Raw genomic sequence first — 25,992 nt, 5'->3', positions numbered from 1 at the left:
GTCGTCATAAATGGCGCCGGGGCTCAGTTCACAGTCTAGAGACATTTCTGCAAGAAGTTCCCTTTTGTGGTCGTCATAAGATGGCTCAGTTCACAGTCTAGAGATATTTCCGCAAGAAGCTGCTGGTGCCCAAAGTAGTTTAGCTGGCTTCCAGGGCCATGGTCGTGCAACAGCGGAGAGGCTGCACATGTGCGGCCACCGGGGTTACATCATCTCTACTTTCACTTTGAATGTGACATTTTTCCAAACAATAATTGAAATGCATTAATTTCACATGAGAATATTACCCTGCCACCTCAAATAAATTAAAAAACTAAAATTTCCCAAATTGCTAGTGTTCACTTAACTTTTCTTTTATAATTAAATTTCAGTCATGTGGCTGATACCTCAATTTTTATTTATTTTAATTTGTTTTGTCGTGGGGCCGTGCCTGACAGTGCCTAGGGCTTATTCCTGGCTTTGCTCTCATGGATCACTCCTAGAGGTGCTTGGGGGATCATATGGGGTACCAGGGATTGAATCTGGGCCCACTGCATGAAAGGCAAAAGCTCTGCCCACTATACTATTTCTCCGGCCCCTATTTTATTTTATTTTTATTTTATTTTATTTTTTTGCTTTTTGGGTCACACCTGGCGATGCACAGGGGTTATTCTGGCTCCTCACTCAGGAATTATTCCTGGCGGTGCTCAGGGAACCATATGGGATGCTGGGAATCAAACCTGGGTCGGCCGCGTGCAAGGCAAACGCCCTACCTACTGTGCCATCGCTCCAGGCCCACCCCCTGTTTTATTTTTAATTTTACTTTGGGGCCACACCCAACTGTGCTTAGGACTTACTTCTGGCTCTGGTCTTAAGGTTATCTCCTACTGGGACTCTGAGGACCATATGGGATGTTGAGGATCAAACCTGGGTTGGCTGCATTGCAAGACAAGCACCTTAATCCCTGTACTATCTCTCCAGCTCCAACGCTGCAACTTTTACATAGAAGCAAAATGCATAGAATCATATTTGAATTTTATTTTATTTTTTAGCTCTCTTATGTTTCTCTCATCATTAATAATCAATTGGAACTTCCTTATAAATTTTCTTGTCAATTTAAGTAATACTTAAAAATTGAAATTAAACATTGTAGTGCTTTGTATAAAAATAATTCTATCAACATATTTTCTTAAATGCTCTGTCAAGTATTATTTGGCATTGTAAATGAGAAAAAAATAAACATTGGCTCTACCTTGCATTAAGTGAATTTTTGATACAAATACATATTTTATATATATTTTTAAATTCAAGTGAAGTATGTACATGTATCATTTAAAATTGATTTCTTGCTTAGCTTTTGCGAGTCACAAACTGGGTGGCACTGGCATCAAATAAGAAATTTCTATTTTATCAGTAGTCAACGGGGAAAATGGTTCAATTTAGAATGATAGCAAGTGGTATAAAATGTATTCAGAATAAATATAATAAAATGAAAGGACTGCATAAATGCAAAATAATCAAGGGTGTGAAAGAATACATAATTTTGTGACATGTAGTTTTCCTGGGCAAATCTATAAATTTAGTGCCATTTCAGGAAAAACCTAATAGATTTTCTAGAAGGAGTAAAGAGAGCATTTTATTTTTTTAATACTGTTCCTTTATAAGTTTTATTAATAATTATCTTCCTTTCTCATTTGTATTCTTGTCACCATCACTTGTTTCTTCACATCCTCACTAAACCAGATTATTTTCAAATTTCTTAAATATTTCCTAAAATAAAGTTTAAAGAGTTATTATTTAATTTGTACTTTTTTATTTAAGTGAATTTTTTAAAAACAAGTGGGGAAACGTATGGAAAATTCAGTGCACATTACCGGGTAACTAGGGTGACAGTTTAAAATAAAAGTAAACTTTAACTTAACATTTATATCAAAATAAGTCCTAGCCAGATTTAATTTAATATTAAAATAAACTATATAGATTCTTTCAGAAATTGAGTGCACTTAAAATTGCAGTGAGTTCTAAAGGTTTTCTACATATTTAAAGCCTGCAGGTTTTTTCTTTAACTTTTTTTAATTGAATCACTGTTAGATAGACCCTTGTTCATGATTAGATTTCAGTCATACTCACCCATCACTCATCCAGTGTACATTTCCCAGCACCAGAGTCCTCAGGTTTCCTCCCATCACCCCCCAACCCCTGCCTGCCTCTATGGCAAGCACTTCTCCCTACTTTCTCTCTCTCTATTTCTCACTCTCTCTCTCTCTCCCTCCCCCTTTCTAGCCTGCAGTTTTAAAGAAAAATATATATTTGACTTAAATTTTTGTTGCAAGGAGCACAAAGTAGGAAGAAATCGTCAGTTTCATATTGCACTGGTATAGCTAAATGATTGATATTTTTACAGAAATTTCTTAGAAAAAAAAATTAGTGACCTAATAAAAAGTAAGGGTTCTGAACAAGTGTGTCTTTTCCCCCACTTAACTTTAAAGTGGTTCTCAGTATTAGATCTCCAACAAAGTATTTGATTAGCTTTCTTTATTTCTCTTTAATTTTTTGTGGGTGATAGATATTTAAGATAAGTTCTAGGAATACTATTGCTTACACTTAAAAAACAGACCAAACACATTAGACTTTAAACATTTATGTATATGTTTTGCTGCAGACTCAACTAGAGTTCAAAGAAAGAGGATGGTCTTTAAAAAAGATATTTACTGATACTCAGGATATTAGGAAAAATTAATTACTAAGATTCTAGCTCTTAGTAATTTATTACCAAATTGAAATTTCCAGGGTCACTTATTTTACTAGTTTCTTAATATGATCATTAACTGATTTAACATTCTTGAAACATTTGAGTGTTTCCTATCAACAACAGATGTTACCAATGCTGTCTCCAAAAGGTTAGAAACAAAAGACTGGAAGGATTGACTCTACAAAAGGCCCACTGATAAAGCCCAGCCCTTTGCTGTTGTTTTCAATTTAACAAGACTGTTTAAGTTTGACCAAAAGAAAAAGAAAGGTTACTGGACTGTTGTCTTTTTCATATACATTAGGAAATAGGATAAACACACTAACTTTTTTTTCCTACCTGTGTTACCTTTATTTCTGGGTATTTATTTATTTAATAGCAAATATTTACTGAATGCCAACTGTGCCAAATGTCCTAAGTGCTAAAATGCAATGGTGAATAAAATAAAGTTCCCAAATTTATCTTTAGTTTGAGAGAGAGAGGTGCTGGATAATCATTTATTTGGTTGGATTTATGGGAGTAAGTTATTTAAAGAAAAAGTGTAAAATGGAGGAAAGTTTTTTTTGTTGTTGTTAGGGAATTCTTGCTGGTATGGCAACTTTTAAACATATATTTGAAAAAAGTGAAAGAATGAATCTTGTCGGTATTTCAAGGAATTAACCTTTATATTCAATATGCCAAAAATAGTAACAAGTCTCACAATGGAGACGTTACTGGTGCCTGATCGAGCAAATCGATGAGCAACGGGATGACAGTGACAGCAATGACAGTGACAGTGATAACCTTTACTGATCAACAGTTTATAAATAGATCCCCCAAATCTATATTCCCTAGACTCATCTTTCATAATTTCTCTCTAGACTTATGTCCTCAGGATTTTTATGACATTGGAATTTTTTGTGTTTTCAATGTGATATAATTTTACATTTCCATACAACTTTTACTTTGCATGACACCTCCTAATCTGAAAATAGGATTTTTTTTGGTTTTGCCTACTAGTAGTTCTAGAAAAGTACTGGTCTTTCATCAAATGGAGACTGTTCAATAAGTTTGCCTTACATGCCAATCTTCTCTCACCCTGTAGTTATTTGACTTTCCTTTTACTCTTCAGTGCTTCCACTAGAATTCCATATCTTCAAAGGACTGGATTTTCTTCTTCACTTTTCTTGGCAGAAGTGACACCTGACAACCTGTTTAAACTAACTTCCATTAATTATCTATTTCAGATAAGTGTGAATGAACATATAGGATCTTCAAGTTACTTACATTACATTTGCCTTTCCTCCATTTAGAAGGTGTCCTAATTTTGGATATACCTTCAGATTCGTGCCACTATATCAGTCCTTCAAAGGACCAGCTTTGGGCCTTACTCTCATATTCTGGCATATTACTGTTACTCAGTTCTGTTGATGTGTAGAGTCATGATTTTATTTATTTATTTTTTTACTCAGTTTTATTACTTTTTAAGCATATGATACTTAAGCATATATCATTACATATGATAGCACTCCAAGAGTTTGTTTTGAAATTGGTTTTTCCTTGAAATAAATATTTTTTAAATAATTAAATTTTATTTCCACTCCCCTCTTCCCTTCATAATTATTATTATTATAATGAACAGAGGTTGCACACAAGCCTGGCTATGATGCTTACACATTCTTCCTCTCCCTCTCCCTCTCTCTCCCCTCCCTCTCCCACACATACCCTGCCTTTCAGGGCATTATGGCTTGCAATACAGGTGCTGAGAGGTTATAATGTTTGTTCCTTTACCCGTTTTCAGAGTGCAGTTCTCCCAGAGTGATCATTTCTAACTGCCTTTGTCATGGTGGTCCCTTCTCTAACCCTACTGCCTTCGATTCCTCCGCCCCCTCAGAGAGCCCAGTAAGCTACCGACAGTATCGAGCCCGCGCGGCAGAGCCTGGCAAGCTACCTGTGCATATTGGATATGCCAAAAGCAGTAACAGTTTGCGTGAAAGGTGAACGCCCAACCGCTGTGCTATCACTCCAGCCCTCTAAGAGTTGTAGTCTGGATTATTTGGCAACTGATATCAGTTTAACCAAAAGTGAATGGAATTAATGGAATCATAGCTGATTGTAAGGATAATGGGTTCACATCATTTAAACATGTTCATATTTGAGATGTTTGATATATACCCATTTGAATATCTGAGGTATCTAGTTGGAAACAGTGGCCCTAAACTTGAAAGAATAGTTTTAGAATAATAGATTTAAAGAAGGAAATAATTAAAGCCACAATAATGGATTATATATATAGATGAAAGAGAATTCTGGAATTATCAATATTGAAGAAGTAGTGAAATCTTTAAGAAGAACTGAAGAAATGTCAAAGCCTCTCCAAGTTTGCTGCACAAAATGGTCTTACAGTGTTTTGTAACACTGTACAAAAACATTTCCTGTCATGTAGGTCCAGTAATATTCCTTAAAATACCCAGAAAACAATAGCAATTCCTGTCTTCTACTTCCCTATTGTTAATTTTTCTATTAGCTCTGGAGAACTTCTGCTTACAGGAATCATTAGGAATACCTAACCTGTAAGTCCTTTGCTTTCTGGAAAAGTTTATGCTTTCTTTAGGAATATATGTTAATTATGAAATATCTCATAAAGCATCTACCTTTTTCTGTCACATTATTTATTGAATGTGATTTGCACTACTCTTGATAACAGTCAGGCAAGATCAAATGAAAACTGTGTTGTCTAAAGAGCAAGTATGTGGACAATTTTTAAGTAGATAAATAATGACACATGAGACAGCTTGCCTGAGTTCACAAGAAAATTGTTTTCTGAGTTCTGGGTGGAAATAATGCTGCAAATAAAACTAGAAAATTTTCAAAGGCTAAATATTACATATTAAAACTAAAAATACCAATTTCAGGGGTTTTTTTGCTGTATGCATAAGATATTAAAGCAAGTTATGTTTATTATCTAAAGGTGGTTTAAATGTATGATTTGGGTTTGGGCTACAGCTCTATCAGGGGAGAGCCTCAAGTTGTCATACAAGGCTATGGTGAGGTTAAGGTGTGGCTAGAATTGAAGAATCTACTTCCAAGTTTACATACTTGGTTATCGACAGGCCTCACTTCTTCAAAGACTGTTGGCCAGAGACTCCCTGTGCTTGCCACATATCCCTCTCATTGGGCAACTCACTACTACATGCCAGTGATTTATTCCTAGAATCTGAGATCCTACAGAGTACCTAGGTTGCAGAGTCCATCAGGTTATCTATAAACTAATGTCATAAGCATGGCATTTCTTTTGCCATATACTGTTAATTAGATGGTCTAACCCTAATACAAAATAGGTGGGGTCTGTGCAGAAGTGTAAATATTCAGTGACTGTGACTGTGGGCAGTTTTTTTACTTATAAAATTATATTTAAAAAATAGTGCCTTAAGATTATGAGAATTTATGTTATATAAAAATATATAATGTCTGGCATTCAGTATACTTTATTTATAAACTTTTAAAGGACAAAACTTTTGAATGTTTATATGCCAAGTACTATACAGAATCGTTTATGTGGATTATTTTATTCTCACAACAGTACTATTTTATCGGTACTCGTCATTATTTTTTTTTTAATTTTATTGAATCACCGTGAGATAGTTACAAGCTTTCATGTTTGGGTTACAATCACTCAGTGATCAAACACCCATCCCTCCACCAGTGCACATCCCCCACCACCAATATCCCAGGTATAACCCCCCTTTCCCACCCTTCCCCTGCCTCTATGGCAGGCAATATTCCCCATACTCTCTTTCTACTTTGGGGCATTATGGCTTGCAACACAGACACTGAGAGGTCATCATGTTTGGTCCATTATGTACTTTCGGCATGCATCTCCCATCCCGACTGATTCCTCCAGCCATCATTTTCTTAGTGATCCCTTCTCTATTCCATCTACCTTCTCCCCTCCACTCATGAAGCAGTCTTCCAGCTATGGAGCAATCCTCCTGGCCCTGGTATCTACTGTACTTGGGTGTCAGCCTCTTGTGATGTTATTTTGTACTCCACAAATGAGGGCAGTCCTTCTATGTCTGTCCTTCTCTTTCTGACTTATTTCACTTAGCATGATACTCTCCATGTCTGTCCATTTATGAGCAAATTTCATGACTTCACCTCTCCTAACACTGCATAGTATTCCATTGTGTAGATGAGGTACTCTTCATTATTAATGTTATTTTTTAGTGTCTTCAGTCACAGAGTATAATGGATGGATGAATGAATTAATAAAAGGTAAAATTGTTGGAGATTGGGACTAATTACAAGGGAAGAGAGCAGAATGGAAGCATGGTTAAAGTTATGACAGTGAGCAAAAAGAATGAAAAAGGAGCATAATGAACATGGTGTATATTAGAGTAGGTAGCCAATTTTTAGAAATAGGTAGATGAGTTTGAATCCTTACTTCACTATTAATCACCCAGAAACACAGGGAAATTTAAAAAAATCAAGGTCACATTCTTTATCTATAAAATATGAATAATATGACCTTATATTTTAAAGATGAGAATTAGATAAGAGTGTATTTAAAATATTTAGCATAAAACCATCCATACTGTATATGGTTAATAAACATTAACTAGAACTATGATTAAGTTTAAAGATAAAATTGTGGTTAATGAAGAAAATAAATTGGATTATGAAGTATGTGGTAAGGACTTTGAATAATCATAATTATCAAGATTAGTCATGATAGAAATTAAGGTCACAGTTGTTGTTCTTCATAGTGAGGCATCCTCCTTGCTCAGTATCATATTTTTTGCTGGATTTAATAGAAAGTTAAAAATTGGTTCTCATAAATAAAAGTTAATGAAATTACCATAATAATGTGTCTTCTTACCTTACTTCAGTCCTAATGCTGGGAAAATGAGAACAAATGGAAGATGTTCTACCAGTGATTGTGCTATTCCTCAGGCAATCAAAGCTTCACAATAGGGATATATGTACATAGATATTAAACATGTTATATTATTGTATGGGCCTGCTCGAGCAAATCGAGGATCAACGGGATGAAAGTATCACTATCAATGGTAGTGATAGTGATACTTTATATATAGATTTTTATCTGACCTTAATATCCTGCATTATTAGTATATTAGAAAATAGAATTTAGAATTTGTTAAAAGCTGCCTTTTGAAACCAAAAAGAAAAGAACTGTCTTTTTTTGTGTAACAAATATGTTACACAGTGTGTTTGAGGAGGCATTTTGAGGGACTGGGAATGTATGTAGTTCAGTGGTAGAGCACTTGACTTGCATGTGTAAGGGCTTGGGTTTCATCTCCAGCACTGCAAAACAATTAAACAGATACTTGAGTTAGGTTTCAGAAATCTGTATTAGGACTAGGAAAAAAATATAATAAGAAATTAGTCTTTAGTGAGTGATGGAGTAGGTAAGTTGTTGGAAGATGCGTAGGAGAAAAAAAAGAATGGAATGTGCCGAGAAGCTTTTCTAAAATGTTGATGTTTTCTCTTTTTGGTCATATCGGAAAAGATGGCATGTAGACAAAACAAGCTTTATAGGGACTCTAGTATATGCAGTCCTTCAGTTAAATTGCAAAACTATGTCAGAAATATAATTGAAAACTGAAATCAGATGTTACAGAAAAATACTAATTATTTTTCTTGGAGTCCTTAGAAATAGCAGTGAAAATTTGTAATGCGACTTTAACTATGGTTTGTTAAAGAGGAGGAAAGATGAAGATGATAAAGGCTTTTTTCCTTCTTTGTATAGGATGGACCCTAGGATGGCCTCATAGTTTGCTTTCTTAGAAATCTTATGATGTACAAATGTAAAATGCATTTCTACATCACATGGCCCTTTATGCTCTACCAAATGTGGCATCCAGGACCTTTAGCTCTGTTTCAGAGGCAAAAATTAAAAAAAAAAAAAAAGACAAAAACAATTTCTTTAGTTATACAGATGTGTTAAAACACTACATGTGCCAAAAGAAGAATCTTAATGCTAATCTTTGTTTCTTTTTAATTAATTAATTTTGGCTTTTTTGGAGCCTTTCCCAGCAGCATTCAGGACTTAACTCCTGACTCTGCACTATGAGATCACTCATGGTGGGTCTCATGGACTACATGGGATGCTGGGTATCAAACTCTGGTCAGCTGCTTGGAAGGCAAGCGTACTATCAACTACTGTCCTATGTCTCCAGCCCCTCTTGCCTTATCTTCAGATGTGAAGTCTCTATTGTACCCATAATTGGGCAACCTTGATTCTAAGGTTCCTAGACACGAGTGGACAAGATATTTCCAAATAAAAGCATAGAAGTGATAATATGTGCATAACAATAATACAGAAAGCTTGCTGCTTTTTAGGAATTTGAGCCAAGCCAGTATACTACTCCTATGGATTGAGACCTGGGTTAATTTCAAAATTAGAAATTTGAAATTCTGGAACCCAAGTTAAATTAATTCAGAAGTAGAAGCAACAAAAATTAAAGCCCATGAAATTCTTCAGATATAATTTGTTTTAAGTTTTTAAATTTGCTTTTAAAAAAAACCATGTTCAGTTAATCTGACATAAAATTCTGGTACTGTGAATAGGTTGAACCTACCATAATATTTCTGCCTCAGAATAGCATATGTAGTTCATCATCATCATCATCCCGTTGATAATCGATTTTCTCGAGTGGTCTCAGTAACGTCTCTATTCGTCCTAGCCCTGAGCTTTTAGCAGCCTCTCTTCACCGTCCTTCCCAATGGTGCCACATTAGAGGCTCTTTCAGGGTGAGGGGAATGAGACCCATCATTGTTACTGGTTTTGGCATATGAATATGCCACCGGCAGCTTTCCAGGCTCTCCCGTGCAGGCAGGAAACTCTTGGTAGCTTGCCAGGTTCTCCGAGAGGGAGAACTAGGCTATAAGATGTTGAGTGGCCGCTTTGGTTTTATATTCTCTGGATGTTGGCCATTGATGGGATTACATGGCACCAGGGACAGTTTCTGGGTGTGACCTCTTAACTATTGGAAAATGGGGGATCTGGGCGAAAGAGGCCCAGTCCCAATCCAAGCAGGCTTGGAGATCTCAGCCCAGGTCCCACACACCTGGGTTCTCTGCCAGTTCCTTCATGTGTGAGGCTCGTCCAAACATGGAGAGGGGCCTTGAGCATGGCTGTGGCTGGGTTCTGGAGATCTTCAGAGGTTTTAGGTTGCCAGGGCTCTGTTCCGGGTGGGGAGGGAAACTCAGCCTACACCTTTTGAAGGGTCCTGGTGAAGACAGCCAGGCATGGGGGCAAGAGACTGCATATATAATTAGACTCTCATTCCTGCCTAATTTGGAAGCTCCTTACAACTTAGGTTTTCTCACTACTACTACTACCGTTATGCACATGTGTGCACATGCACACACACACTTACATAATGAGTGAACAAGAAAGAAAGTATATGCATCAAGGATAAAGACACACAAAATTTTGTGGCTAACAGTAAGTTAATATGCTTTCAGGTCAACTGGTCATGGGAAAGAATATGATGGTTATGAATGTTAAAAACTTATAAGAGATCAAATTATATATGACTATATATAAACCATGGCAGAAACTTTCTATTTTTATTTTGAATATAGAAGGAATCATTTGAAAGGTTTTGGGAAAATGCTGGGATAAGTCATTTAGCTTTTAAAATGGTCACTTGGACCAACTTGGTCAGATAGTAGACATTAGGGGCCCAGGAGATAGCTCAATGCTAAACCTTCTCATTAGCCTTAGGTCAAGAGTTTGACACCTAGCACCTCCACATGCATCAAGTGCTATCCTGGCAGCTCTGCTGTTCAAGAACCTTAGCACTATAAGTGGCTTCTAGCTACTCCTCAGCCAGGTGGGGGCACACTGAAAGGAACAATACCAAGTGAAAAACTCCACCAGCACTGCAATCCGGGGACAGCCCCAGGCAAGCACATGTATGAGCACCTGCAGTGATTCTTGGTAAGCACTGCAAGCAGAATGTGCAGGAGCACAACTGAAGAGTGTGGCCCCAGGAAACACTGTGGTTTAGTGTGAGAGTACCACAACCAAGCCTATTTTCAAGCGCTGAACACTGCACAGAAAACAGCAACAGAGATTAGGGAAAAGAAGAAGAAATCATTTTTCTTTTTTGTCATACATCTTAGGGAACAGCAAAAAAAGCAAGGGAAACCCAAAGTCAGTGGAAGTGAGGAGATAATACAAATTAGAGTGGAAATAAATGGAATAGAAATTTAAAAGGTAATACAAAAGAAACCAAAAGCTGGTTCTTTGACAGAAGACATAATCAACAAATTCCTATATACCTAGGCTCACAAAGAAAAAGGAGAAAAATGACAGCAGATACTACAGAAATATATACATATGTATATAAGAGACTAATATGAAGCTTATGCCACTAATGTTGAGAACTTAGACAATATTGATAGTTTAAAATCACAAAGCCTCTGAAATGAATCATGAGGAAATTTAAAACCCGAAGAGCCCAATAATCTTACCGTAAACAAAGTCCAAGTTGAGGTGGTTTTACTAGTAGGCTCTAAAAATATTCAGAAATATCTTTCTCAAGCTCCTCAAAAAAACTGAGGCCAATCAACTCAGAGAAGGGATCACCAACTATAATATAGTCGAAGGCCATGTGGGAGAAGGGAGTTGCGGGCTGAATGAGGGCTAGAGACTGAGCACAGTGGCCACTCAACACCTTTATTGCAAACCACAACAGCTAATTAGAGGGAGAGAACAGAAGGGAATGCCCTGCCACAGTGACAGGGTGGGGTGGGGGGAGATGGGACTGGGGAGGATGGGAGGGATGCTGGGTTTACTGGTGGTGGAGTATGGGCACTGGTGAAGGGATGGGTTCCCGAACTTTGTATGGGGGAAGCATAAGCACAGATGTGTATAAATCCGTAACTGTACCCTCATGGTGATTCATTAATTAAAAATAAATAAATTTATTAAAAAAAAAACTGAGGCCAATGTTATTCTGTTAACAAAACCAAAGATTACAGACAAGAAGAAAAACACAGATCCTTATCGGTGATACACGGACGGTTTGAGGGGGGTAGGGTGCAGGTACTCCTGATAGTGCTATGGGCTTACTCCTACCTCTGTGCTCAGGGCTCATTCCTGTTGTTGCTTGTGGGACCTTATTTGGTTCTGGGTATTGAACCTGCATAGGATTATGCAAGGCATATAACAACCCCTCCATGATCTCTCCAGCCCCTGTTAAGTAGTAAGCTTTGGAAACAATTTGAGATCACATGTAATGTAAGCCTATGGCTTTTTGGCTTTTTATTACTATTATTAACATCTTTGTGCCTTTGTTTAGCCCTGCTAGTTTTATTATTATAACTTGTTATTTTCTTCTAAATTTTTTGTTGTATAGGTAACATAGTTATGTTAGTGTTAAAGCTTGTGATTAACAACTTTACCATACTTTGACCAATGTCAAGGTGTCAGAGATCTTCGGTTTGTTACTTCACCTCAGCATTTTAAATTATTTTTCATTACTGTTGAAGTGATTTAAATTGAAATCAGTATGAATAAGAAAAATTAGTATTTAGGAATGTATAGACATTGCTCATGCTTACCATGACTTTCTGTGTAGGACAGTGAATAATCTATTTATTTTTCCTTTTTTTAAAAACTTATTGTAATTTCTGAGCACAGAGCCAAGAGTAAGTCCTGAGCACTACTGGGTATGGATCAACACCGCCCACACACACAAAAAAAATAAAAATAGAGCAAGGGAGACTTTTGCTAATTTATTTATTTTTATTTTTATTTTTATTTTATAGCAGTTTTCCATTTGGTCTGGTTTCCATGTATCGATATAAAATTATTCATAGTAATCTGTCTTTCTAATATTTGTGATGCTAGTCCTATTTATTATTTCTAATGTTGTATAATCTTTTTTCTCAGTCAATATGACTGTTTTGTTTAATTTTGTTAGTAATTTCAAGTAACCAATTATTCATTAAACTATGTACTCTACCTTAGTACATAGTTTCATTACTACTGAATAGTAATGAGTTTCATTACTATTTTCTCATATCTTTTGGATTTTTCTGCTTTTGAATAGTAATGAATAGTATTGAATAGTAATGCGTTTCTTTTCAATGAGTAATGAGTTACAATTCAATCTACTATTGAATAATAATAAGTTTCATTACTATTTTCTGATATCTTTTGGATTTTTCTGCTTTCTTTGGGCATTGTCCATGTCTTTTCTAACTTAATTTCTTTTAAAATGTAAGAATTTACAGTTGCATATTTTTTATCCTGTTTGTGTGTATTACATAAAAATTGATAAATCGTATTTTCAAAATGGAGAAAAGGATCTCATTCTGACTAATTGCTAATAATGAGTGTGACTAAATTTATAGTGCTGCTAAATAAAATAAGATTTTGAAATGTACATGTAAGTTCATATTAACTTTTATGTCATCTTGTTTCATATAGGATTCACCTTTATTTGATCTTATTAAACAAGCAAAAGACCGGGAAGGACCAGCTGACCACCTTGAATCTGCTTGTAATCTCAGCCTTCCTTTACAGAATAATCACACTGCAGCAGATATGTAAGCAGACATGTTATATTCTACATTTAATCTGAAAATATTTTTGAGCATTAGTAAGCCACTATATAGAAGCTGTTTGAGAATGAAATTTGAGTGAAACATTAAACTTGTTTTTGATAAGCAGAACTTTAAGATGACCCAGATAAAGGTCATAAATTGGTATGGAGTGCTGCTGTAATGAGTGTAATTTTAAGACAGAGATTGTCATTTAGATAGACTTGAAAGATGATATAGAATTTCAACATTGAAACTGGAAAGGTGGGGAAGAAACAGAAAAGTGTTCTAAGATCCTGAGTGACATGAATCATAAAAAACCGTAAAAAAACCCAGAAAAGTGGGGGCATTTCTATATCAGGTATTTGGGATGAAGCTTAGAATGCATGAAGACTCTTCCTTCATGTTTATCATTGTTTACTGGATGAAATATCATATCAGTTTCTTTCTTGAACTTAATAAGCATTTGTCTATGAAGTAGTGAAAGTATCTTAGGTACTGAGAACAAAGGCAGGTAAGATAACTAGGTTTCATCCCCTCATACAGCTTACATGCTGGGGCGTGGAAGTAAATAGTGAGCAAGTAAAGTAGTGCATGAACTGATTTTAGAGCATAGGATGTTCTGTAAAGGAAATAGGTAAAAGAAAGAAATTAAAGGTGATAGAATATTTAGGGAGCTTTTTCTGATGATGTTATATTTCACCTCAGACCTCAAGGATGATTGGTTACTATCCAGGCAAAAATCTATGTGATGCCCCTTTTAGGTGGAGTAAACAGCAAAGAGTAGTGCTTCTGGGGCTCATTAAATTTAGCTGGTATGAGGAACAAAAGGAAATCTTAGACTAGGGAAAAGTGAGCAGGAAGAGAGGAGAGAGAGAGAGGTTTAAGAGGAGGTTGGAGAGATTAACACAGACTAACCCTTGTAAATTTAATTAGGCTGCAAAAAAATTGGATTTAAGGAGGGCTGTTGAAAAGCATTAAAGTTTTAAGCAAGGGTATATAGCTTGCTAGATTTTGTATTTTTAAAAAGAACCATTCTCTGGCTACTCATGGACATTCAGGTGAGGTTCGAATAGGGAAGGTTTGACAGGGCACAGAAGAGCATATGAAAGCAGTTTGGAAGTTTTTTCTATGACTGAATGGAGAGATATTGATGACTTAGTCTAAGATATGTCCATGGAAATGGAAATGAAAAATCTGAGATTATTTTAAAGATAGATTTAATATGATTTGTCTTCGGCTTGAAGAATCGGAAGAAATTACAAATAACCTATATTTTTGGCTTAGAAAAAAATCTGAGATTATTTTTTAATAGGTTTGATATGACTTAGATTTGTCTTTGACTTAAAGAATTGGGAGAAATTAAAAACAAGCTGTATTTTTTTTTTACTTAGAAGTAGATGTAATATGGAGTCTTTTATTGAGATAAGAAAAATGAGAAAGAAATTAAGTCCTCTTTGGCATTTCAGTCTTGACATTCAGGTAGTGATTCCTTTAAGGAAATGAGTGTTTGTACTTAAAACTCAAGGAAGACTTTTACCTAAGTAAATCAGTTTTGTTACTGCAGTATTGCTAGTGAATTGAAGGAAAATTCAAGGTTGATAGATTATTAACCTGGCATTACAAAATAATTTTTTATAGTGATTCCCTTTTCCTGATACATTTGTTAACATAGTACATGTATTGGAAGCACTATGGTAAGAAGCAGACCCTCCATCCTGATAAGAATGATTTTAGCTCCTAAAACTTTAAAAAGTAAACCTGATGAGACAAATATCCAAGGCCAGGAAAGACAAGCCAGGAAGACTTATGGAAAGCTTGCCACAATGTGTGTGGGGGGCAGGGCAAAGGGCAGTTAGAGAAGGGACAAAGATGACAATAATAGTTGGAAATAGTCACTTTGGACAGGAACTAAGTGCTAAAAGTAGGTAAAGGGATGTACCTGATAACCTTTCAGTATCTGGTTTTATTTATTTATTTTTTGCTTTTTGGGTCACATCTGTCGATGCACAGGGGTCACTCCCGGCTCTGCACTCAGGAATTACCCCTGGCGGTACTCAGGGGACCATATGGGATGCTGGGAATTGAACCCGGGTTGGCCACGTGCAAGGCAAACGCCCTACTCGTAACCTTTCAGTATCTGTATTGCAAACCATAATTCCCGATAGGAAAATGAGAGAGAGAGAAGAGAGTAGAGAAAGAAGAGAAAGAGAGAGAAGAAAGAGGAGAGAGTGGGAGAGGAGAGAGAAGATAGAGAAGTGGAGAAAGAGCAGCAAGAGAAGTCAGAGAGGAGAAAGAGCAGAGAGGAGAAAAGAGAGAAAAGAAAGCAAAGAGGAGAGGAGGAGAAAGAAGAGAGGAGAAGAGGATAAAGAAAGGAGAGAATAGAGATTGAAAAGAGAGAGAGACAGAGACAGAAGGGGGGGGAGAGGGAGCTAATAAAAGTGCCTGCCATAGAGGCGGGGAGCAGGGCAGAAGGAAATCTTGGAGACATTGGTGGTAGGAAATGTTCACTGGTGAAGGGACCTCTGTTGGAACATTAAATGACTGAAACCCACTCATAAACAACTCTGTAACTGTATCTCACTGTGATTCAATTAAAAAAATAAACAAAAAAAAGTAGACCTGGATGATCAAGTAGGTGCCACAGAATAGTAGGACCTATCAGATAATATCTTTAAGTATAAATAAACCTGGATAATTTCTGAAGTGTTAAGTAATAGAACTCTGTATTAAATAATTTAGGGGTTTATGTGCCTGCATGTATAACTTAAGTCTTACATGTATGAACCATATTAATAAAACAATGTAAGAAGAGAATCAGGGAAAAATATGCCAGTGCTAATATGATGTCAAAAAGCTCCTCTATAAACTATAGTCATATTATATCTTAATTTCACTCATTATCATTACTGAAATTGAATGTATATAAATACAAAATCATTTCTTAATAATGCTCAATTGAGGAATAACTATTTTTGAAGTTGAATTAGAAAGTTAACAACTGTAGGATAACATAGCCTCAGGTAGTTTAGGTTTATTGGGTTACTCCCGTCACAGAGCTCCCATTCTTCTATGTTTATTTGTAGCTTCTTTCTTAATGTTCTGTTGACTTGTAAATATTGTTTTTCTCTTCTCCTTGAGTCCTTTGCATAGTTTATTCAGAGCAATGTCTTTTTTGTATGGACACAGGAAGACTTAGCAAATACTATGCTTTTGTAACCTGGGTGTCATTTGACTCTACATGATATTTTCTTCCTGGGCATCTGTTCTCTCAACCTAAGCCTCAGCTGCCCTTACTTCCTAGCACCCCCAAAAGCAGGGTCCCGACGAGGGACAGGACGGACCCAGGGCAAGCGGTGAGTTGTGTGCCTGGCCAAAGTGCCTAATGCTTAACTATAAGTTAAGAGCTTGGTCATGGACAAATGCTGTCATGATCCAAGTAGTGATAACTAGATTTGGACCCTGCTAGGGTTAGGAATGATTAATCTGGCCTGAGTGCTGTAGTCTGAGTCTGTGGCAAGATGTTGCCAGGAGAGCTGCCTTGCAAGCCTCAGTGTATCTCTTACTATGTCCATACAAAAATAACTAGTATTAAGATGTTAATGAGTATTTGGACTAAGGTTGTGTTCCCTATGAACCTGAAGGCCCTCAGGAAGGGCTTTCTTAAGATGATTTTGCTACCTGGCTGTGTGTAGCGTAGGGGGAAGGGGGAGAGAGAAAAAGGGAGGAGAGAAACAAGAGAATGGAGGCTGCAGTAGATCCAGAGAGAGGACAGAGCTGGGAGTGCAGGAGATGAGAAAGATGGAAGATTGAATAAACAGTAACTAATCAGCAACCAGCTTGGTCCTCGTTCTTCCTTTGCCTGTCCTTGGCCAACAGCCGTCCCGATCCAGCCCATACACAGCAGTTCCAGAGCACCGAACGCGGGTGGTGAGAGACAGCTTCCCAGAGAGCCTGCGAGTGCACACGCCCCTCGGTGTGCTTTAGTTTTTTACAAACAACAAATTTATTTTTCATGTTAAGAGAATTTTTCCATTTAATAGCCTGCTAAAGGACTTCAGTACAAAGTAACACTATTAAGTCAAGATGTATGCATTCAGCTTTGTGTGTGAGAGAGACAGAAACAGTGACAGAGATTCTTAGTAAACTTAATGAAGCATTTTTTCTTTGAATACATCCAGGTATCTTTCTCCTATAAAATCTCCAAAGAAAAAAGGGTCAACTACACGTTTAAATTCTACTGCAAATGCAGAGGCTCAAGCAACTTCAGCACTCCAGACACAGAAACCTTTGAAACCTACCTCCCTTTCACTCTTTTATAAAAAAGGTTAGTAGATGATTACTTACAGGAGCATGGACTCTCAAACAAGACTGACTGGGTTCAAATTATGACTCTTCTGCACAATCAGTATGACCCTGCGAAAGTCACGTAATAGTTCTGTGATTTGGCTTCATCTATAAAATGCAGATTATATTTATAGTTCTTTACCATGTAGTGTTTTGGAGGTAGCTAAATAAATAATGCACAAAATGCTTCCAGAGCTGGAGAGAATATAGGAAGTGATTTCCATACATCTGTAGTGGCCTTAACCTTGGTTTGAATACTTGGTACCATGTATGGTATCCCCCACCGGAGCACAGAGACAGGAATAGCATCCAAATATTATTGGATGTGGTACACCTCTCCCATCACCCCATGCCCCTAAAAAGAAAAGGCAGCAATGTGGACTGGAGATATAGTACAGGGGTTAAGGCATTTGCTTTGCATGTAGCCAACCCCAGTTCAGTCCCTGGCAACCCATATGGTCCCCAAGAACCTTAATTATTCCTGAGCACCTCTGGATAAGGGCCCCCCAATAAAAAAATCAAACAAAATATTTACAGTGGGGTCTAATACGTAAAAAAAAATTCAGAAAAACTTTGGTATCCTTGCTGCTACCACTATTATTATGTTTTCAAATTAATGTTCAGAAGTATTTGCTTCTGACATTTCTCCTGACATAAAAAAAAAGTAATGTTTGAGATTTTATGGTATGCTGTGATCTAGTGGAGGTGTATTTACTGCTAACAAGGATATATAGCATTCTATATCTTATATAGTTATCTGATCCTGTAGTACATACTGATATATAGTATTAGTACATAGTATATAATATATAGTATCAATATATAATATATAGTATTAGCATGTGTTGTAGGATCAGATTAGTATACATGCAAAGGTCTACTTGTTGGAGCTATTTGAGGACAAATGAAAAACCATATTCCTCTATGACATTTCTGGGATTATTTTGGTGGGGACTGTGAGCCACACCCAGCTGTGCTCAGGATTTACTCCTGGCTCTGCACTTAGGGTTCACTCCTGACAGTCTTTGCAGACCAAAAGGGTGCCAGGGATCAGACCCAGGTTAACCACGGGCAAGACAAGCACCTTATCCACTGTATTATCCCTCTGTCTCTTGTGGTAACTTCTTTTAAATTTTTTTCCAATTGAAATATATGGTACTTTATATATGTATCCTAAGACAGCAATGAAGTTAGAGCAGTGATTCCAAAGTGTGGTTGCTAACCAGCAGAATCAACTTCACCTGAAAAGTTACAGAGAGAATTTTTCTTGATCTTTACATTAGAAGTATTTTAACCAGAAATTCTAGGATTAGGTCCAGAAATCTTTGTTTAGGCAAATCTGATGCCTGCTAACATTTGAGCACAGCGGGATACATTTTTATTGAATCACCATGAGATAGTTACAATCGGGATACATTTTTTTAAAAAATAAAGTCTTGTTAGGGACTTGTAGGGAATATGAATCAATAAAGCACATACCTTGAATATGCAAAATTCTGTATTAAATCCTTGTTTCCATGTGGCTCACCTTCCCCTTCCCCCCCACACACACAATGACATCACCAGGATACCACAATGAGTGACTCTCAGCCTCTCAGCCCTGGGCACTGCCTGGTATGGCTCCATATCAATGAATAAGGTAAAATTAAAATTCTGAGTACCTTATGCAAGTCTTTGCAAAATACATTTAAACCAAGGGTCTGCATATTAAAAGTGTGTGGAATAAAGTTCAGTTGTATGATTTCCTATCAAATTTTACATCATAGTCATGCTACATTTTAGGTAATCTGCTAGTCTACCATTTTTCAACATACTTTGTCAGTATTTATAGAGAAAATTCTACTTTTGATTTTAGGACTGAAAAAATTAATACACATTGGAAATTCTATTTTTTAAAAGTAGTAATTCCTCTTTAATACTGTAAGAAATTCCAATTTTGGACAAATGATTACTTCCAGAACTGACACGACCTTTATTTGCTTTATCTAGTCATAAAATAAACTATCTGTCATCAAAATAAACTGTCATTTTTCTCTTCTACTTTTACCTCAGTTTCATGTAGCATAATTAATTCAGTAATTTCTAGGATGTAGCTCATCAGTAGAATGCTTGCCTTACACATGTGAAGGCCTGAGTTTATTCCCCCGCCTTACCCCGTAACAAAAGTACTATTAGGCTTTCTGTGAGTCTAGTTCTGTGCTAAAATTAGGAATCACTTATTCATAAAAATGATAGAGGTGACATTACTGTTAAAATGCTATTTTACAGAATTATGGTTACAGTAATTTGGGAAAGCTTGCTTGTGGTTCAGAATGAATGATAAAATGACTAATTCCCCTTATCTGTCCAGTTTATCGATTAGCGTATCTTCGACTCAATACCCTGTGTGCACGCCTTCTCTCGAACCACCCAGAACTAGAACATATTATCTGGACCCTTTTTCAGCATACACTGCAAAATGAGTATGAACTCATGAGAGACAGGCATTTGGACCAGGTATGGCCTTTCACTTTCTTTTCTCACTACATATTTATCTGCAGACTGAAATTTTTTTTCTTTTTCTTCTTTTTTTCCTTCTGTTGCCATTGTTGTTGTAGTGACTGGGATCTTCTACTGTTAGTTGTGATGTTCACACACTTGGCCATAATGACTTCTGAGGTTTGCATACACTTAGTTACAGTGCTTACACACGTACTTGCCAAAGTTGCACCACTTATCTATGGTAATCACACATGTACTGGTTGTCACACTCACCAGGGATCACTGTAATGCTCACACATACACTCACAGGAAACTGCACTCACACCACATTACTTATATTTCTTCAGTGGGGTACTTGCCAGAACTATCTGCTTTTAGTTGTGGTTAGAGCACACACATGGCTATACATGTGGGTGGCACTGGGGTTTAAACTCATAGCCATGTAACAGCAAGTAGGTATGTTTAGCCACTGAGCTAAAGCACTGTCCTCTGGACCTAGTGTATTAATTTCTTAGGAAGAGATTAGAGTCAAATGAAAGCTGGATCAGTTTAGTAGATTTAATATTTATTTGTATGTTTGCTACCTTTAGTAGATTTAATGTTTATTCATATGTTGGCTACCTTTTATGTTTTTTTCTATTACAGTGGATAAGGTATACCGTAGTGAATAAATATTCACTGTATTTAAATTAAATAATGTTGTTTTTTGTTTCTATTTTTGATGTCACATTTATTTATTAGATTATGATGTGTTCCATGTATGGTATATGCAAAGTGAAGAATATAGATCTTAAGTTCAAAATTATTGTAACAGCATACAAAGATCTTCCTCATGCTGTTCAGGAGGTAAGAAATTTTCCATGGCAATATATTTTGTATCTATAATGTGAATAACTATTAATGATATATTCTAACCTTATAAGTGTTCATAACGGTTTTTTACTATTACTGTTTTATTATGTGAAATTGAAATGGAATTGGAAAACTAAAGTACTTTATTTTCTAAATATTATTAAATTAGTAAGAAATAATATATCACTTATTTATTATGAGCCTTTACATGTGCATGTATGGGCATGCCCATATAGATATGTGCTTCTTCCTCCTAAAATGTACTTTAATTTTTAAAAAGAAAATCTGCCCTGCACCAAAGAAAAATTTTAAAGAAATAAACTCCCAAATTCACTTAACAAATGTTTTTACTCTTCTCCAGACATTCAAACGTGTTTTGATCAGAGAAGAGGAATATGACTCCATTATAGTTTTCTATAACTCAGTCTTCATGCAGAGACTAAAAACAAATATCTTACAGTATGCTTCTACAAGGGTATGTTAAAAGTATATTTTGACTGGGAAAGCCTAATTAAAAAACTACGGATTTCAATAAAACATTAAGTAATCTACTGTTTGTTTTTGCCTTAGCCTCCTGCCTTGTCTCCGATACCTCACATTCCTCGGAGTCCTTACAATTTTTCTAGTTCACCTTTGCGGATTCCTGGGGGGAATATCTATATATCACCCCTAAAGAACCCATATAAAATTTCAGAAGGTTTGCCAACACCAACAAAAATGACTCCAAGATCAAGGTTTGTGTAAAATAAATGGGGATTATTTTGATTAAGGAAAAAAAACGTTACTGGTGTCTCCTCGAGTAAATCAACGAACAAAGGGGTGACAGTGATACAGTGAAAGCAAAAAAATTGAAACTTCATTTACACCATATTCAGGTCCTTGATTTTTTATTTATTTTTTTAAGTTTATATTGAAGTGACATAGGAATTTTTCAGAGACTGAGGGTAGATAATATCTATACTGGAAAATTTTTGTCTAATTTCAGTCTTTGTAACTTCTGCATCATTTCTTTTGTGAGAACAATTTGAGAACCAATTTGGTAATGGATTTTAAGTAAATAATCAATCTGCTAAACAAAGATAGTCTTTGATTACGAATTTTTGTTCTAGACCAGGATGTGCCTTAGTTGTAGAGCATTTACCTTGTATGCATGATACCTAGGTTCAATTCCTGGCAAGTCAAAAAAACATAATAATTTTATTCTCTAGTTCATCAGATGTTCACAGACTCTTTGTTGTGGACCCATCCATTCACCTTTCTTTATTGTTAAAATTAGCTGACTGTAAATTAAATCTTCAGTAGCCCATCCTGAATTCTGCTTGTGAATTCTTTACCTCTGCTTCAGAAAGGAGCTGTAATGACATGAAGCTGTTTTAAACTCTCAAATGAAAGGTTCCATACAACTGCAAATCATGATATTATCTTCCACATCCTACCACAAGTGCTCTTTGGCTTTGAAGTATTTCAGTTGACTTAATTAAAGTTATCATGGGCTATTTGAGACAGATTTTATTTTTGTAAAGTGGGAGGCATATTAACTAGTTAATGTAGTCTCATCTCAGCATTGTCAGCCCATAGAGTTGTACTTTAATGGGCAAGAAAAACACACAAGGAGAAAAGGATATATTAACTGATTAGAAAACATCTATCTGTGGCTTTTTAATTATATAAGTAATGCACAGTCATGATAAAGATTTCAAACTCTACAGAAAAGTATAAAGTTAAAAGTAATTGGCAAATGATATAAGTGCTCCTATATAACCCTGTACTACTAGCCTTTGTTTATTTGGTGTTAATAGCTGAGTATCTATGTGCTGTTATCTACAAGTCTGTAAGCTACTAAGATTCTATGCCATCTCTCCTTATTTCATACAGTTTCACACCATCATATGAAATGTATGCTTAGGTAATTTTTAATGATGTTAATTAATCTGTATTATGCTGATAATAGCTGCTATTGATGTTGGTGAAATCACCTTTGAGTTGAGGTTCTTAAGCTAAAAAATCACGTTCTGAAAATCCTGATAAAATATTGATTAAGTGTTAGGTGAACATTTTAACTCTGTTCAGCATATTCTGATTAGTCATGTATATTTTATGTAAATAATGATCATATTTTTATAGAATAATCGTCTATCAAGGGATTGCAATATGACAAAAAAATCTATATATAATACTCTCATATATATGGCCAAAGTTTTGTTACAAAAGGTTAATCTGTTCTACTTTATTTTCAAAAACATAAATTGTATAGTTCAAACATGGTTTAACTGACAGTTAAAGTAGAGATTTCTAATTTTAGGAGTATGATATATGGTAGTTGCTCTCTATCACTACATATTATAATTAGAATTCTGATCATTACTCAGTACAATAAGTTTTGAATAAGTTTTGCTAAAAGTATCTTAAATATATTTTTGAAACTTGAATCTTTGGAGGGAAAGTGGTGGGTCTCTCAAGTGATGCTTTGGAGATCCACAGTGATTCTCTCTAGTAAAGTAAAATAGTTTTATTTAGAGATATTTATTTAGAGCAGTCTAAGGCAGGGTTGGGGGGGAAGAGAGAGGAAGAGAGGATAAGTGTGGGCTTCCCGAGAGGGAAAATGCTGAGGACACATTCCAAGTGGAAAGCAGTGAATCTCCAGGTTAAAGAATGTCAAAACTTAAGAAGCTTTATAGGTTGAGGTATTTATTTATTTATTTATTTATTTATTTATTTATTTATTTATTTAGTATCTGGGAGTGGGGAAGGGCATACCTGGCTGTGCTCAGAGCTTACACGCCTGACTCTGACTCAAGGATCACTGGGGACCACATGAGGTCAAACCTGGGTCAGCTTGGTGCCAGGTAACCTGCTGTACTCTTTGGCCCCTCTGGTGATCCTTGACCAACTGAACTGGCAGTTCATTGCAAGGGTCTGAGGATGTGATGTTGCTCTATATCTCTGCACCACTCTGCCAGTGCTAGGGACCTCCAGGGTGCATCCTATGATACTTCAGGGATAATGTGGTGCCAGGAATCAAATCCTGGCCCCGTGCACACTATACATGTCCTGAACTGTAGTACTATCTCCTGTCTTTTGTCACTTGAATTTTCATGAGAACTGTAAAGGAATTTTTAGTTGCTTCCTCTAGTGGATAACTTGATTTATGGAGAATTTAGTGGAGCTAAAGCTAAATTTTTCTTTCAAAGCACAATATATGATTTCAAAGCACAATATATGATTAGACTAGCCCTGTTAAATAAACTGTAATGAGTATGATGAGTGCTCTAGATGTAGAGGACAACTTTGGTTTGCCTTTCAATAGTTCAGAGTGATGTGTCTATATTCATGTTATTCACAATTGTATATAGTTTATATTACTAATTGAAATTTATCTTAATTTGGCAGAATCTTAGTATCTATTGGTGAATCATTTGGGGTGAGTATTTTCTTTCTATTAAGCAAACACAAGTATATTGATAAATAAAATGATGTTTACTCTAAAAAGAAACTGAAGATTTCTGTATTAATTTATAGAATTATTATTTAGATAGCTTATCATCCAGGCATGTTGCATATAATGAAATTGTATAACTAGCTATAGATATATGTAACATTATAGCTTATTTTCAAATCAATTAATTTTTAACAATTATATAGTTATGAACTCTAAGCAATCCTGTTGTACAGATCTTTTAAAATGTCTTTGAAATTCACTAATTAGAGCACAGTTTGAAATTAGATATAACAGTCCCTCTTTATAATCCCCTTGGATATGTTCCAAGATCTCAGTGATGCCTGAAATTAAGAATAGTACCAAGTCCTCTATTATTTTGTCTGAAATTAAGAATAGTACCAAGTCCTCAGTACATATATAACTATGATAAAGTTTATAAATTATGAACTGTTTGAGATTAACAATAATAATTGCTATGAATGAGTTGCTATTTGAATAAGAATAAAGCAATTATATACAACTATACTGATACATAAATAGTGGTCTCCCAGAATGTCTTGTCATACATAATGTTTTTGTAGGAATAGAATTAGGTAACTGAAACCACAGAAAGCAACTTCACAAAGAAAGGAAAACTACTTTTCTCTAAAACATAGCCACATATTAAAATGTCATGAACCAGTCTCTACCTACTGGGTTTCTCCATCAGTATCTATACATGTATTCTTCCTCTCAGTTTACCAGAGGAAAATATCCTAGAAGTCTGATTAAGGATTGATTATATGAGTCTCTGCCCTGTATAAGTGATACTGCTATATAGTAGTTTTCATTGCAGAGAGATAGAAGAGATAGATTATCTTTGAACTTGTTCTAGCCTGGAACCCATTACTAACCCATTACTTAGCTAGCTGCAGGATCTACTCATAAGATTAACGTGTTTTCTTTATTCTTATTTTTGGATCTCACCCGGTGATGCTCAGGGCTTACTCCTGACTCTGCACTCAGGAATTACTCCTGGAGGTGTTCAGGGGACCATATGGAATCAAACTTGGGTCGGCCTCATGCAAGGCAAACCCCCTACCTGCTGTACTATCACTCCAACCCCAAGACTAATGTGCTTTCAAACTGAAGTGTTCTCAGTGCCTAATTAGAGGAGGGTCACTCGTAAAAATATTGTGCAGCTATTGGCCCAATTCATTATAGTTTTTTTCTTGCAATACAGTATCTTTTTCCAGAGTAATAGCTTAGAGAGAAGAGGAATAAAAGAGGCAGATAATGAGCAAGATGGATAACATAGTCATTTTGTACCTATAATTGAAGATGGTTTTGAGTCATTTTTGTCATGCTCTTTTTGAAAAGCAAAAACAAAAAACTCACAGTCAGGAAGACAAGTAGGCATAATAGGTATAAAAACTGGGAAGTAGGATTAGTGGGTAGTAGGAGGTAGACAGCATTAGAGCCAATCCAGAGCCTATCTACCACATATATGTTACACTCTCTGGAGGAAAAAGGCTGTCAAAAGGGAGGTTCCACAAAGCTGTTCCATCTTCATATATCTCTGAGAAGTAGCAGTGGCTTTTTGGGT

The 25,992-nt window shown here is 35.9% G+C and overlaps 1 protein-coding gene across 2 annotated transcripts in view; it reads left to right on the top strand.

Moving 5' to 3' along the window:
* The window catches only part of RB1 (RB transcriptional corepressor 1), a 122,301-nt gene that overhangs the window by 90,740 nt on the left and 5,569 nt on the right, over positions 1–25,992 (top strand). For both annotated transcript variants that reach the window (XM_055133305.1, XM_055133310.1), the window contains exons 18-24: positions 13,176–13,294; positions 17,470–17,615; positions 19,986–20,131; positions 20,858–20,962; positions 21,330–21,443; positions 21,539–21,702; positions 24,359–24,389. In XM_055133305.1, the coding sequence (XP_054989280.1) occupies positions 13,176–13,294; positions 17,470–17,615; positions 19,986–20,131; positions 20,858–20,962; positions 21,330–21,443; positions 21,539–21,702; positions 24,359–24,389 (825 nt within the window). The remainder of the gene's footprint in view (positions 1–13,175; positions 13,295–17,469; positions 17,616–19,985; positions 20,132–20,857; positions 20,963–21,329; positions 21,444–21,538; positions 21,703–24,358; positions 24,390–25,992) is intronic.

This window comes from Sorex araneus, chromosome 1 (genome assembly GCF_027595985.1).
Source record: "Sorex araneus isolate mSorAra2 chromosome 1, mSorAra2.pri, whole genome shotgun sequence".
Lineage (NCBI taxonomy): Eukaryota > Metazoa > Chordata > Mammalia > Eulipotyphla > Soricidae > Sorex > Sorex araneus.
Note: the sequence above shows the minus strand (reverse complement) of the source record. Positions and strands in the feature narration are given on the sequence as shown.